Source organism: Equus quagga, chromosome 2 (genome assembly GCF_021613505.1).
Source record: "Equus quagga isolate Etosha38 chromosome 2, UCLA_HA_Equagga_1.0, whole genome shotgun sequence".
Lineage (NCBI taxonomy): Eukaryota > Metazoa > Chordata > Mammalia > Perissodactyla > Equidae > Equus > Equus quagga.
In genome coordinates this window covers 80,877,372-80,892,697 of record NC_060268.1, presented here as the reverse complement: position 1 = coordinate 80,892,697, position 15,326 = coordinate 80,877,372, and the positions used below count along the sequence as shown (strand labels likewise).

The following is a 15,326-nucleotide window of genomic DNA, read 5'->3' as shown; positions in this document are numbered from 1 at the left end:
GAGTACTTTTCCTGTTTCCTAGTCAATGAAAGCATTTTAGAATACTTTAACTTCATTTACTACTGTCTGCAATTATGTACTATTAGTTTTGTGTAATATTTTTTGTGTAATATTTTAAATTCTACAAAGAACTATTATTTAGTCAATATTCATTTAGAATTATTCACATATTTACCATCTTCATTGTACTTCATTTTTGTGTGCATATCCAAGTTGTATCTGGCATCTTTTTTTCCCTTCTACATGAAGAAGTCCTTTTAGTGTTTCCTGATAACAAATTCTCTATTTCTGTTTGACTAAAAATGTTTCTTTTGCCTTGGAGATTTTTTGCTAGATATAGAATTCTAGTTTGTCATTTCCCCTGCGCCCAGCACTTTGAGGATATCATTTCATTGTCTTCCGGCTTATTTATATAAATAAGTTAGCTATAAATATTACTGTTATTCCTAAATCTTTTTAAAATTTTTCTGGCTACTTTTAAGATCTCTCTCTCTCTGTGTCTTTGTCTCTCTACCTTCCCATTCCCCTTTTACTTTGTGTCTATTTGTGGTTTTCTTTGTATTTATTTAGCTTGGAGGTTTGTAGATCTTTGTGAATCAGTGGCTTGATGTCAATCACTTTTTTAAAGTTTTTAACTATTATGCCTTTAAATATTTCTTCTTCCCCATTTTTTCTCTCCTTCCTTTCTGGGACTCCAGTTACACATATTTTGGATCTTTTCTTCATGTTTCATCATTTTTTCACACTCCTTTCTGTATTTCCTGTTCTTGTGTCTTTTTGGGCTTCACTGTGGGTATTTTCTTCTTTCCTGTCTTTTTGGTCATTAATTATTTCTTCAACTGTATCTGACCTACTGTTAAACTTATTCATCGACTTCTTAATTTCTGTTTTCAGAATTGTATCTTTCAGTTGTATGTTTTCCATATTTTTATTATTGTATGCTAAAATTCTTTGTTTTTTAATTCTTTGAACATATTAAATTACTTAAAGTCCTTTTCTGATAACACCATTATCTGGGTCTACTATGGGTCTATTTATATTGCCATTTTTAAATTGATGAGAACAGATACTACACTTGATCTTAGCCAAAAGGCCAAGAAGCAATTCTGTTGCCATTGTTAAATCTTGGTTTTCAGTCAGTTCTTGACTGGCTTTTTACTTTTGGACTTTTTATGTGAAAAATGATAAGGTGATCTGAATTTCTCGATTGATATTATCTCTTTTGCTGATAAGATTAACTTTTGCTAAAATCTTTTGAGATTTTACTGGCATGCAACTAGGCTAATGAGACCAAGTAGCCCAGATTACCTTAATCTAATCAGGGATTGAGATGTACTTCCCTTCTTGTGTGGCCTGGTCTATTTCTGATTTACCTTTATACCTAGGGTGTAATCTTTTGGATTCCCTCCAGATTCCTAGTGCATTTACTGGGGCAAGCCCTGAGTCTAATTTTTACCACCCATACATCTCTTGAAAGATCTGCTTAGCTTCTCAGTCTCGCAGCCAATGTTTTAACAATCTACAAATGACTTTAGGGGGAAAATGAGTCTAAAGTCTGGTCTCATCTGTTTCTTCCAGATCTCAGCCCTGCAAATTTTCACTGCCTTGAAAGTTCTCTAGTAGTTTTAAACAGATTACCTTTAGTTTTGCTTTTCTAGTTGTTCTCAGAGGAAGGTTGGTTTGAAGCAACCCACTCCACCATTGTCAAAAGCCAAATGCTCAGATTGTTCTAGAATTCAGAATTTTTCAGATTATACAAGATAATACAGTGCATGTACCTTATAGACATTAGCATAATATCTCTGCAGTGAAATGTGTGGATATTTATCTTCCCTCCTACAGTGCAAGTTTTCATAATGGGAATTAGATACAGTGTGATCTGTTAGGAAACATGATTTGGAGTAAGCCAACTTCTATTGCTTACATTGCAGTCTGTTGAGAAAACAGAAGCATTCTACAGCTCAGCTGCTTCTTTGGTTAGTTCCCTCCAGAGACTAGCTGTCTTTCAGTTCCTCTAATGTTTCTTGTTTCCTCTTGTCACGGGGCTTTTGCTCATGCTATTCTGTCTGCCTAGTATGTACACGCTCATAATTGAGTATGAGGCATGTTCTCAGGGAAACCTTCTCTGACCCATTAATTTAGGTGAAATAAATGAACTTTTCAACTTTGGATTGTACAAACTCATTTATATGGTGGTTGGATTAATGTCTGTTTTCCCCTACTAGACTGTGAACTCTGTGAGATCAGAATTCATCCTTTTTTCTTGACCATTTTATCCTGGGTGCCTAGTTCAGTGTTTGGAAGCACATTTTTTTTCAAGTAGGTGATCAATTAATACATTATAAGTTGTTAGTAGATGATCAGTTAAATGTTTACATGAATGAAGAAATAAAAGAATGAGTAAGGGAAGATATGTAAAAAATGCCATGCTGGTGATAATGATGGTAGTGATAAGAATTGAAAAGCTCATTGCTTTTAAGCAAAAGCCAGATTTACTCAAACACTGAATTTGCACAGTACAATTGAAGTTTTATAGGTATACATATACAATATTAAAAATAGTTCAGTAAAATTCCCCTGAGAATTTATTATTGCAAGTGTTTTAGCATTGGTCTCCCATTATTCTGTAAATATTTTATTATGTAAGTTTTGAAGCGCTAGGTTCTTGACACAACTATCCTTCAGAGAACGACAGATTATGTCATTGCCAGTCATTTTACTATAGAGATAAATGGAATAAAAAATCCTTGTTCTTGAAGGATTCACAGTCTCAGAGGAAAATGGACTTGTGATTTATACACACATACTCACAAAGGTGCTATGGTTTATTCTACCAAGACGAATTGGTCTTGGCTTCATCAGGGAGATGACATTTGAACTGATAACTGAGGAGTTCATCAAATGGCTAAAGAAGTAGTATTTCATTCAAGTGTATGTTATTAGGAAAGCATATAGTGTCTTTGTGGCTTGACAAATAGTAGTTATTCTGGCGGCCAGGGCAATTTGCGAGAAGGATTTGTAAAGGCAAATTGGGGTTATCCACAGATTATTAGTTCATCCTTTGACATGAAGGCCATCAGAAACTTTTAAGAATATTCTGTAATGTTCAACAGGAGAAGTGCTGGAGCCAGACTCCCTGACTTTGTAAGCTCTGTCCCTTACTGTGTGACCTTGGACACATTACTTAATATCTCTGTGCCTTAGTATCCCTATTTATAAAATGGAGATGATAATTATAAGTAACTCAGAAGATTGCAGTTAGGATTGGATGAGTTAAGACATATCAAGTAATTAGAAAAGTGCCTGACACCTAGAAAAATCTCAAGTGTTGGCACTTCTTGCTGTTACTGTATGCATTCAGAAAAACTCAAAGGTTGTAATTGCACTCTTTTAGCCAGAACTAGAGGCACAAAAAGATTCAAGAGATATTTTAGGGGTAAAATTAACAAGGCTTCAACTTATTTACTAATTTTATAAAACCAGAAATTTCAACTAATAATGCTTTCTGTTTGCAGCATAAAGCACGTTTGAAATTTGTATAACATTTCATGATTTGCAAACTTATAGAACTTAAATTTTCTAATTTGTGTTTTCTTTTAGATCTTATAGAAAATTTCAGCTGTAGCCCTTGGACTAGAAGCTGAAATAATAGAAGCTGTGTACGATGCTTTAGGGTATTGAAGAAAATAAAATTTTGAATTAAATATTTGGAATATAAGAAAGGAAAGGTGACTGAAAATGGGGCGGAAGAAAATACAAATCACACGCATAATGGATGAAAGGAACCGACAGGTAAATGAAAATTTTAATTTATCTATTTAATTGATGTAAATATTTTTTTTTAAAGGAGCATAGGATAGAATGTTTGAATTTTTCTTAAATTTAATTTCAAGTCTAAATATTTTTATCTCGAGACTAAATTAAAATTTTTAGCAATCAGAAAGTTTTGGCTTTATATCATTGAGCTTTAAGGAAACTTTTTTTCTTATTATAAACATTATATATGTTAAATGTAGAAAACATAGGCAGAAAGAGAAGTAAAATCACCACAGTTCCACCACTACCGTTTGTTATATAAATTTATCATAATTTATTTAGTGTTTTGTGCATTTGTTTGTTTGATTGTTAGTTTACTACATGTTGATCATTATTTTAATGATCACCTCTATTTTCATAATTAGGTAATACCTGAGTTAACTATAGTTATCGGTGAATGTTTTCCGATCAGTTAAGTTTTCTGATCAACAAATAATGAGAATTTTTCTTACGTGTCTTAGTTTTAATTGATAAAATATATTGAATTTAATTTTCAGTACCAATTTCAATAAACTCTTAAAAATTCAGGATAATTATAATGATGCTGATATATGAAGACCAGAAGTTGTAAGAGTTTAGAGCAGGAGTTGTCAAACTATGGTCCATGGGCTGGCTGCGTGTTTGTATAAATAAAACATTATTAGAACACTGCCATGCGCATTTGTTTATGTGTTGTTTGTGGCTGCTTTCCCATTACAACATAGTTGAGTAGTTGCCCCAGAGACTATATGGCCCATAGGCGTAAAATCTTTACTCTCTAGCCCTTTAAGAAAAAGTTTGCCAACTCCTTGGTTTAAAGGAAAGAAAGAAAAATAATTTCATAGAATATTGTTAAGAAACTATTAAGCATATGCAGGAGGGAGAGATGCTGTCTCTGGAAAGGATGCATACCAGGAAGTGTTTCAAGAACAGCTGTTATCTGGAAGCTTACCATGAACAGAACAGTGTTGAAGATGTGTTCTGCAAAGTCTGAGTAGTAGTTCACCTGGTTAATATGGAAGTAATTGGAGACAAAACTCAACTGAGCATCTGGTAAAGAAGTTAGTGGGAATGATTAGTGTTGCTGATAGACCGAATTGAAGCAGGCCCTTGTTTCAGCTCTTTAAGATTCCTTAGCTAAAGTGTAAGGGTCACACAGTATGATGAAGGTGAATTAAATAGGGAAGACTAATAAAATAAACATTCCATCATTCCAAAGGAATGATGCTAAGTAAGGCTGCAAGTAAGTTTTCCTCCACAAATCTGAAGATTGTGACATGTACGGGAGGCGTGGGGACTGGTTTCGTGAACACACGCAGTATAAAAGGGAGTAACACAAGCAGAGAAGTAGCAAAGCACATAAGATCTCCTGAGGTCTCATTATCCCATAAAGAGTCATGTTTAAATTGAGCGTAGATAGACTGGCTCTTCCAGTGGAAAGGATGCTACATGTTTAGAGAGAAAGGGGAACTAAGAATATGTAAGTGACTGTGTAATGGAACTTTTTAAGTTAAAGAATTGCCCTTGTTAAAAAGATGGAGCCTGCCATTAGAGCTCAGCAACTAGAATTAGCTTAGCCTGTTCCTACCTTAAATTTACCTGCTAAGACAGCTTCTTTCCAAGTTGCCAAATGGGGCAAGGGTATCTGAATTTCTCCTGAGATGATTTTGGCAAAGAATGCAGAAAAGATGTAGAAGAGGTAGTGGGTAGTTTACTTTTCAGGTTAGATTCGGCACAGGCACAATTTGTCATAAATTAAAAGGACATCTTAATTTTAATGATTTTTGAGTTTGTGGATTTTAAGTTAAAAGTTTCATTATTCTTTCATTAAAAGGGGAAAAATTATTTCTATGCAGAAGAGAAGAGATGTCATTTATTCATCCAAATTTGAATACCTTCTATATCCGAGAGGCTGTGTTAGGCACTGGGAACTTATTAAAAATATATAGTCTACATAGGAGATTTAAGTATATGGCAAATAGAAGTAAGCTTAGATGATGGGAGAATTTATGGAAAGAACCAACAATTTCTGGTGGTGGAGTAGTTCAGGAGCAGTTACCAAAGGAAGTAAAGCAAATAGAGTTTTGAATTACTAGAGCTTTTGAACTAATAAGATAAAATCACACTTCAAGTCATTGAAACAGCAAATGAAAAATCTTGGGAGTGACACTATTATGTACTTAAACAACTTCTTCACTTCACTTCCACTTGGAAGCTTTCACTTCCCTTCCATTTGGAAGCTTCTAGTGAAAGTTTTTGCTTGTCCTTCTTGGTCTAATACAACTTCTTTAAAAAAAGTAAACTTCGTATTAAGGTATAACATAAAGCAAGGCCCACACATCCTAAATTTGTGGCTCAGTGAACTTTTACAGAAAGAACGTGGCTAAAAGGGCTGGCCTGGTGACATAGTGGTTAAGTTTGCATGCTACGCTTTGGCAGCCTGCGGTTCACAGGTTTGGATCCAGGCACAGACCTACATCTCACTCATCAGGCCATGCTGTGGTGGTGTCCCACATACAAAGGAGAGAAAGACTGGCACAGACGTTAGTTCAGCAACAATCTTCCTCAAGCAAAAAGCGGAAGATTGGCAACAGATGTTAGCTCAGGGCCAATCTTCCTCGCCAAAAAAGAAAAGAAGAAGAAGAAGAAGAATATGGCTATGTAGCCAGCATACTCCAGTGCATTACCCCAGAAACACTCTTTGTCCTGTCTCCAGTCATCATCACCCTGCTCCAAGGAAGGTCGTTAACCTAATATCTAATGCTATGGATTAGTTATGCTTGTTGTCAAATTTATATGAACAGCATGTGTTCTTTTGCATAAGATTGTTTGTGAAACTCATCATTGTTATTGTTGCATGTAGATATATTTTGTGCATTTTAATTGATGTATAATATTCCTCTGTGTGACTAGAACACAATGTATATTTTTATTTTTTCTATTGTGCATAGACTTTTGGGTTGTTTTCTACTTTGTGGACAATTATGAAGAGAGCTGCTTTGAATATTCTTGTATATGTCTTTTGGTATACGTGAATACTTGCGTATATACCTAGGTGTACAGTTGCTAAGTCGTAGAGTATACATGTCATCAGGTTTTATAGCAGTTGACAAAGAGTTTTCTAAAACGGTTGTACTAATTTATAATTTACACTCTTCCAGCAGTGTGTGTGAGTTCCAGCTGCTCTAAATCTTCACTAATACTAGGTATTGTCCTTTTCATTTTGACCATTCTGATAGGTGAGCAATAGTAGCATTTTAAGTTTCCATGATGTCTGATGAAGCTGATCACCTTTTCATATTTTTATTGGCCATTTAGATATCTTCTTTTGTAACTTATCTGTTCACTTCTTTTCCTATTTTTTTTCTAATGGGCTGCCTGCCTTTTTCTTATTAATTAATATACATTCTATATATAATCTGAGTGTTTTGTCCATCATATGCATTGTAAATATCTTCTTTCACACCGTGGCTTGCTTTTTCACTTTCTTAATCTTGTTTATTTATGAATAACGTTATTTTAATTTTGTCCAGTTTTCCTTTTTTTCCCTTTATGGCTAATGCTCTTTGCATTACGTTTAAGAAATCTTTACCTATTACAAGGCCATGAAGATATTTTTCTATTGTTTCACCTTTCATGTTTTAGATCTGTTACACATTTGAAATTTATTTGTGTGTGTGTGGTTTGAGATGTAGGGGTCAAGATTTGTTGTTTTCCCGGTGGATATTTGGTTGACTCAGTACAATTTATTGCAAAAACCATCCTTTCTCTATTGTGTGACAGGGTTGCCTTCTCGTGAATCAAGTAACCGTATATGTGTGGGGCTGGTTTTCTATTTTATTCCATTTGTTTGTTTTATATCCTTGTTCAATTCTACACTATTTTAATTACTATAGTTTAATATCTGGTGGTGAAAGTTCTCTCCCATTATATTCTGCAGGACTGATGGGCTATTCTTGCCCTTTTTCATTTCTAAATGAAATGAAGTGTCAATGTTCACCCAAGAAAACAACCAAAAATGCTTAACTAGAATTGAGATTTTTTTCCATGTGATGTATGGATTGATTTAGGGAGAACTGAAATCTACAATATTATAAGTCTTGTAATCCATGAATATGTTCACCTTCCATTTGGTTTTCATTAATTCTTTCCATAATGTCTGATAATTTTCAGTGTATAGGTCTTACACATTTTTTGTTATATTTATTCTTAGGCATTGGATTTTTTTAGTAGTATTACATTTTTCCCTGATTTTATTTCCTATATGATTGTTGCTAAGTGTATAGAAGTATAGTTCACTTTTTTTATATTGACTTTGTGTCCAGCAACCTTGCTAAATTCACTTATTTCTAATAGTTTATATGTGCATTCTTTTGGATTTTCTATGTAAACAATTATGTTGTCTATGAACAGTGATGGATTTATTTTTTCTTTTTAAAATCCTTTAACTTTTATTACATTATCTTGTTTTATTCACTAGGACCTCCAGGACAATGTCGAATAAAAGTGGAGGTAGTGGACATCCTTGTCTCATCCTCACCCTTTGGAGAAAAACATCAAATAGTTGACCTTTAATTATGATATTTACTGAGAATTTTTTAAAAAATATACTCATTATCAGAATATGAAAGTTTCCTGCTATTTCTAAGGCCATTAGTTCTTATCCTGAGTTGGTATTGAATTTTATGAAATGCTTTTTCAGCTTTTATCTGGATGATTCTATGGTATTTTTCTTCTTTTTGTTCTTTAATGTGGTACGTTACGTTGGTTGATTTTCAGAAGTTAAAGTGTCATTCTTGAAATAAACCTTGCTTGTGATGTATTACCTTTTTATATACAGTCGCCTTCGTGTTCTCAGGTTCCGTATCCACAGATTCAACCAACCATGGATCAAAATATCTGTGACAGTTGTGACTGTACTGAACATGTACAGACTTTTTTCTTGCCATTCCCTAAACAATACAGTATAACAACTGTTTAATTAGCATTTACATTGTATCAGGTATTATAAGTAATCTAGAGGTGATTTAAAGTATATGGGAGGGTGTGCATAGGTTATATGCAAATACCACACCATTTTATAGAAGGGACTTGAGCATCTGCAAAGGTGGATATCCGTGGGGGTCCTGGAACCAATCTCCTGTGGATACCAAGAGGTGACTGTTTATCACTTGATTTGCTTAGATTACATTTTAGATTTTTGCAAGTGTGTGTATTGCGACTGAGATTGGTCTGTAATTTTTTTCTCTCCTAGTGTCACTGTTAGGTTATGACAAGTTATGCTGGCCTTATAAAACAAGTTGGGAAATTTTCTTTCTCTATTCTCTGGAGAAGTTTGCATAATATATTTCTTCTTTAAATACTTGGAAAGCTTTGCTAGTAAATCTATTTGTACTTGGAGTTTACTGTGTGAGAATTTTTTTAAATATTTAATTTCTTTAATAGATAAAGAGTGATTCAAATTTTTCTACTTTTTCTGCCATTTGGGTAAGTTGGGTTTTTCAAGGAACTTGTGTATTTTATTTGAATTGTCAGTATTATTGAAGACTGGTTTACGTGCTCTTATTTTCTTCATATTGCTTGTAGTCTCTTTTTATGTTCTATTTCCCCTTCCTTATATTGTTACTTGGTGTCCTTTTTTATGGATTAGTCTCGCTGAGAGTGTATCAGTTTTATTAATCCTTTCAAAGAATGATTTTTTTTTAGTTTGGTGTCTTTATTATATAGTTGTTTTAAATTTCATTTATTTCTGCTTTTTCTCGATATTACCTTTCTTCTGCTTTTGACAGTGGTTCTTTTATATTTCTTCAGATGGAAGCTTAAGTAATTGACTTTTCAGCCTTCCTTTTTTCCCTAACAAATTCGTGTAGAACTACATTTTTCCCCGTAAGCCCTGACTTAACTGCATGTGACGAGTTTTAGTATTTTCTATCTGCATTATTATGCTGTTGAGAATATTTTCAAATTTATACTGAGATTTCTTTTTAAACCCATGGATTATTTAGGAATGTATTGCTAAATTTCTAAGAAATTAGAGATTTTTATAGTTATTTTTTTGTTATTGATTTTTTTAACTTTTTTTTATTTGAGGAAGATTAGCCCTGAGCTAACATCTGCTGCTAATCTTCCTTTTTTTTCTGAGAAAGACTGGCCCTGAGCTAACATCTGTGCCCATCTTCCTCTACTTTATATGTGGGATGCCTACCACAGCATGGCTTTCCAAGCAGTGCCATGTCCGCACCCGGGATCCGAACCAGCAAACCCTGGGCCACTGAAGTGGAACGTGCAAACTTAACTCCTGCGCCACTGGGCCGGCCCCTCATTATTGATTTTTGGCTTGATTCTGGTATGTCCAGAGAACTTACTCCAAATGATTGTGGTCGTTTGAAGTATGTTGAAGCTTGCTTTAGGACCCAACTTTTGGTGAGTTTGTTAAGTGTTCCATTTGCACTTGAAAGACCATGTTGTTGGTTACAGGGATGTGTGTATGTGAGGAGCTGGGACGGGGGAGAGAATTAGATTAGGTGCTCAATTGTGTTTTTCAGATCTTCTGTACTTTTTTGATTATTTGGCTGCTTGTTCTGTCAAATACTGATAGATAATCTAGGGCTGTATTATGTCTTTGGCTAAGATTGTGGATATGTCTCTTTCTCTTTTACTTGTTTTAGGTTTTTATGCATTTTAGAGCTATGTTATGAGTTGCGTATAAATTTAAGCTTGCGATATCTTCTTGGTGATTTACTCCTTTAGCATTATGAAATGTCCTTTCTCACAAGTAATAATGTTTGCCTTAAAGCTGACTTTGTTCTATATTAGTATATCTTATATCGGCTTTCTTTTTCTTAGTATTTCATGGTATATCTTCTTATATCCTCTTACTTAAAACTTTCGTTATTCTTTATTTAGGGCAAATCTCTTCTAAGATTTTAACTTTTTATCCCGTTATGTAATCTTAGTCTTTTTAAGCAGGTCTTTGTTTATCTTCATTTGAACATGTCTTTGTTTTACCACCCTTTGAAAAACAGCTTTATTGAGAGATAGTTCACATACCATATAATTCACTCATTTAAAATGTACAATTCAGTGCTTTTTTACTATAGTCAGAGAGTTGTACAACTATCACCACTGTCTACTTCCAGAACATTTTTATCACCCCTGAAAGAAACCAAATACTCATTAGCAGTCACTCTCCAATCCCTGCTCCCACATACTGTACACCCAGCCATAGGCAACCACTAATCTGTTTTCTGTCTCTATAGATTTGCTTATTTTAGAAATTTCATATAAATGAAATCATTACAATGTGTGATCTTTTGTAACTGGCTTCTCTTGCTTAACATAGTGTTCATCCATGTTGTAACATGTGTCACTACTTCATTCCTTTTTGTGACTGAATATTTCATTATATAAATATATACCACATTTTGTTTATATTCATTCATCAGTTGATGAATGTTTGGGTTGTTCCCACTTGTTGACTAGTATGAATAATGCTGTTATGCGCATTCATGTACACATTTTTGTGTAAATATATGTTTTCATTTCTGTTGGATGTATACCTAGGTATGGAATTACTGGGCCTTAGAGTTTCTCTGGTAACTCTAAGTTTAGCGTTTTGGGGAACTGCCAGGCTGTTTGCCAAAATTGGCTACACCATTTTGCTTCCCACCAACAATATATGAGAGTTCCAATTTTTCCATATCCTTGCCAGCACTTGTTATTGCTTGCCTTTTTGATTTTAGTCATCCTAGTACGTGTGTACTCATAGTTTTGATTTACATTTCCCTAATGACTATGCTGAGCATCTTTTTGTATCCTTATTGGGCATTTGTGTATCTTCTCTTTTTTTTTAAAGATTAACACCTGAGTTAACATCTGTTGCCAATCTTTTTTTTTTTCTTCTCCCCAAAGCCCCCCAGTACACAGCTGTATATTCTAGTTGTAGGTCCTTCTGGTTGTGCTACATGGGATGCCACCCAGGATGGCCTGATGAGCAGTGCCATGTCCCCTCCCAGGATCCGAACCAGTGAAACTCTGGGCCGCCAAAGCGGAGTTTACGAACTTAACAACTCGGCCATGGGGGCAGCCCCTGTGTGTATCTTCTTTGGAGAAATATCTATTCAAATCCTTTGCTCAATTTTTTTTTTTATTGAGTTGCATCATCTTCATTCTGAAAGTTATTTTCATTGGTTATAGAATTCTAGATTGCCAGTTATAGTCTCTTAATACTTTGAAGCAGTTGTCTTTCAACTTTTATTTCTGTGGAGAGGATAGCTTTGAGTCTTCTTTTTTTTTTTTAAGATAATGTACCTTTTTTCCCCTCTGGTTGCTTTTAGGATTTTTTGATAGTAAGTTTTTTATTGTGGTGTACCCAGGCATATGCATCTTCAAATATTGCTTATGCTGCATTCCCTTCTCCTCTGAGATTCCAGTTACATGAACTTAGACCTTTTAACTATGTCCTGTGTATTTCTTATGCTTTTTTTCTCCCCATAATTTTTGTTCTTTGTTCTTGTCTTTTAGTTTGAATGTTAATTTCTAGTGACCGTTTTCTAGTAAGTAATCTCTTTTCTGTGCTCTAGTAGTCCTTCCCCTGCTTTTTTGTTTTGAGGAAGATTAGCCCTGAGCTAACTGCTGCCAGTTCTCCTCTTTTTGCTAAGGAAGACTGGCCCTGAGCCAACATCCATGCCCCTCTTCTTCTGCTTTATATGTGGGACGCCTACCACAGCATGGCTTGCCACGTGGTGCCATGTCTGCACCTGGGATCCGAACCAGCAAACCCTGGGTTGCTGAAGTGGAACGTGTGCACTTAACTGCTGCACCACTGGGCCGGCCCCTCTTTCCCTGCTCTTAAAAAATTAGCTCTTAAAACAACCTAGTAAGGTCTTAATTTCTGGTATTATAGTTTCAATTCTAGAATTTCTTTTTGATTTTTCTTTTTACAAATTTCAATTTTCTGGTGAAATGGCTCATCTTTTCGTGTATTTTCTCTATATTTTCTACTGTTTGTTTGAAAATATTAATCATAGCCTTGTCTGCCAACTTACCTATCTGGATTGCTTGTGGTTGATATCTGATCCCTTTTTCCCTTTGTTTTTGATTAGATAGTCCTTTCTTTTGACTTATCTAGTCGTTTTTTATGAGCTGTCAGACATGTATATGAGAGATATTATAGATATTCCATATTGTTACCTTCCTGTAGAAATGGTTCACCCTTTCTTCTTACTTAGCCATTGAAATTAGGTTCTGAATATCTTTGACTAGTTAGGAATTGACCCGAGTGGAGGATAGGTTGCAGTTTTGATGAAGCTTATGGTAGCCCTTTAAGGAGGCTTCCTTCGGGAGTAGCCCTCCAAAGCTTTCAACATTGATCCCAGAGTGTTCACTGGGCCCAGTCGTTGGGACATTTCTTAAATTTGAAACCGTGTCTTCTCAGCATAGGAAGATTACAGAAAACGCTGCTCTGCTTTTTTGAAGCTTTCTGCTTTTTTGTTTTTTTTTTTAACCTTCTACCCTATGCAGCCTCAGAGCAATCACTTCAGTTCGTACTCCTCCCTTCTCACTGGTATATTTGCCCCTGGAGTCTTCAGTTTTTCCGTCTTCAACCCCCAGGACAAAAGCTCTCTATCTCTCAGCGGCAACCCACTGCCCAAACAAAGGCTAGATTCTTAGTCTCTCTGTACCCAGAATCAGTAAATGCCTGCAGGGGAAAAGCAGCTGCGGAACACCGTTTCCTTTCTTAAAGGTTCTCACCCCTCTAGAGTTGTGGCATCTTCAGTCCTTCTTGCTTCAGCAGCTTTCTGATGTCTTTAAACAGATATTTGTTGTATTTTATCCTGTTTCTCTAGTTGGTCTCACTGGGTTCTTTGGTCTTACGCCAGTTACTCCATCGTAACCTGGAGGCAGACATCTTCATATACTTTAAAATAAATGAAAAGAGAAAAATTTATGTATTTTTAAGGTAAAATACAGCAAAGACTGTTACATTTATTATGCAAAAGTAATATATGTCAATTCTGACATTTGCTGCAGATATCTTTCCTTGTAAAAGAGAAAAATTAGAAATTTACGATCCTTTGTAATTTTTCCTAGTCTCATCTTTCCTTCCTGAAAGTAACCCCTATCGTTAATTTACTTTGTATTTTCTTTATGTTTATTATTTCAGCAGATATTATTTAATATTGTTTTAACATGCCTTAAAAATTTTACATAATAACATTGTCATCTGCGCTTGCTTTTTCACTCAATGTAGTGTTTTTGAGATTTATCTGTGTAACTCATTTAGTACAATCAGTTGTAGAAATGAATATACCACAATTCATTCATCAGAACTTCTACCAAAGAACACTTAGGTTGTTTCCAATTTTTTACTGTTAAAGATGATGCTATTAGCTACATTTGTGAACATGTCTTCTTATACATGGGTAAAAATCTCTCTGTGATAAATATTTAGAGAAGGAATTGTTGGGTTGAGTGTGTCCATTATACGTTTACTGTGACGTTTTCAGGTTGCTCTCCAAAGTGGTTGTACTGAATACACTACAGTAGTTTATGGGAACCCCTATATCCCTATGTGTTGTGCCTTTCCTTCTTCCTTTCTCTCTTTCTTTTTTCATTTATTTTACATTTTTTCTGGGCTAATGAAGGTGAAAAGTTACCTGTTTTTATGGTTTGCCCATTTTCTGCTGAGTTGTTCATCTTTTTTTTTCTTAGAAGTTCTTTATATATTCTGGATATTAATTCTGTATATCTTTTATCTGTTTCAGATAGCATCTTTTAGTCATTATCAAAATACTTTGTAAACACTTTCATGATAGGACTTACCACAGTGTTTTATAGTGGTATATATTGTCTTTACCAATATATTGTGAACGCTTTTAAATCTTTTAAGGCTTGCTTTATTTCCTAAATCATGATCAATTTTTGTAAATATTCCAAGTGGACTTGAGATAAGTGTGTATTCTTTAATTGTTGGATCCAGGATTCTGTACATGTCTATTAGGTCAGTCTCATTTTGTGTTCAATTCATCTATATTCTTTGTCATTTATTTGTTGTTTGTGGCTCATTGAGACCTATCAATACTTGAACTTACCACAATGGTGGATTTGTCAGTTTCTCTCTATATTTTATTAGTTTAATACATATTGTTTAATATGTTTTGGGTCTATTTCATTAGGCTCATACATATATAAAGTTGTTATACTTTCTTGGTGAGTTTTTCAGTACATATTGAACTTCTCTGTCCTTAATAAGGCATGTTTATCTTAAATTTACTTTGTCTCGTATTAATATAGCTATGCCTTTCTTTTGGCTTATATTTTCTTGATAGGTCTAGTTCTCTACGTTTACTTTCAACCTGTGTCCTTATGCTTTAGGTATGTTTTTTCTAAGTAACATATGACTAGATTTTGTTTTTGTATCTGGTCTAATAATATCTCTTGACTTGCCAGTTTACTTGGATTTTATTCTTTGTCATCTTTTGTATATTTGGACTGTTTTATACCATCTTAGTTAATTATTTCAATTCGTC

General features: G+C 34.4%; 1 protein-coding gene and 1 pseudogene across 7 annotated transcripts in view; one reads left to right on the top strand and one right to left on the bottom strand.

Annotated features, from left to right (window-relative positions):
• Window positions 1-15,326, top strand: part of MEF2A (myocyte enhancer factor 2A) — a 167,046-nt gene that overhangs the window by 67,034 nt on the left and 84,686 nt on the right. For all 7 annotated transcript variants that reach the window (XM_046653016.1, XM_046653019.1, XM_046653018.1 and 4 more), the window contains exon 2: window positions 3,601-3,792. In XM_046653016.1, coding sequence (XP_046508972.1) covers window positions 3,739-3,792 — 54 coding nt within the window. In that variant the 5' untranslated portion in view covers window positions 3,601-3,738. The remainder of the gene's footprint in view (window positions 1-3,600; window positions 3,793-15,326) is intronic.
• On the bottom strand, window positions 961-1,105 carry LOC124236586 (uncharacterized; annotated as a pseudogene).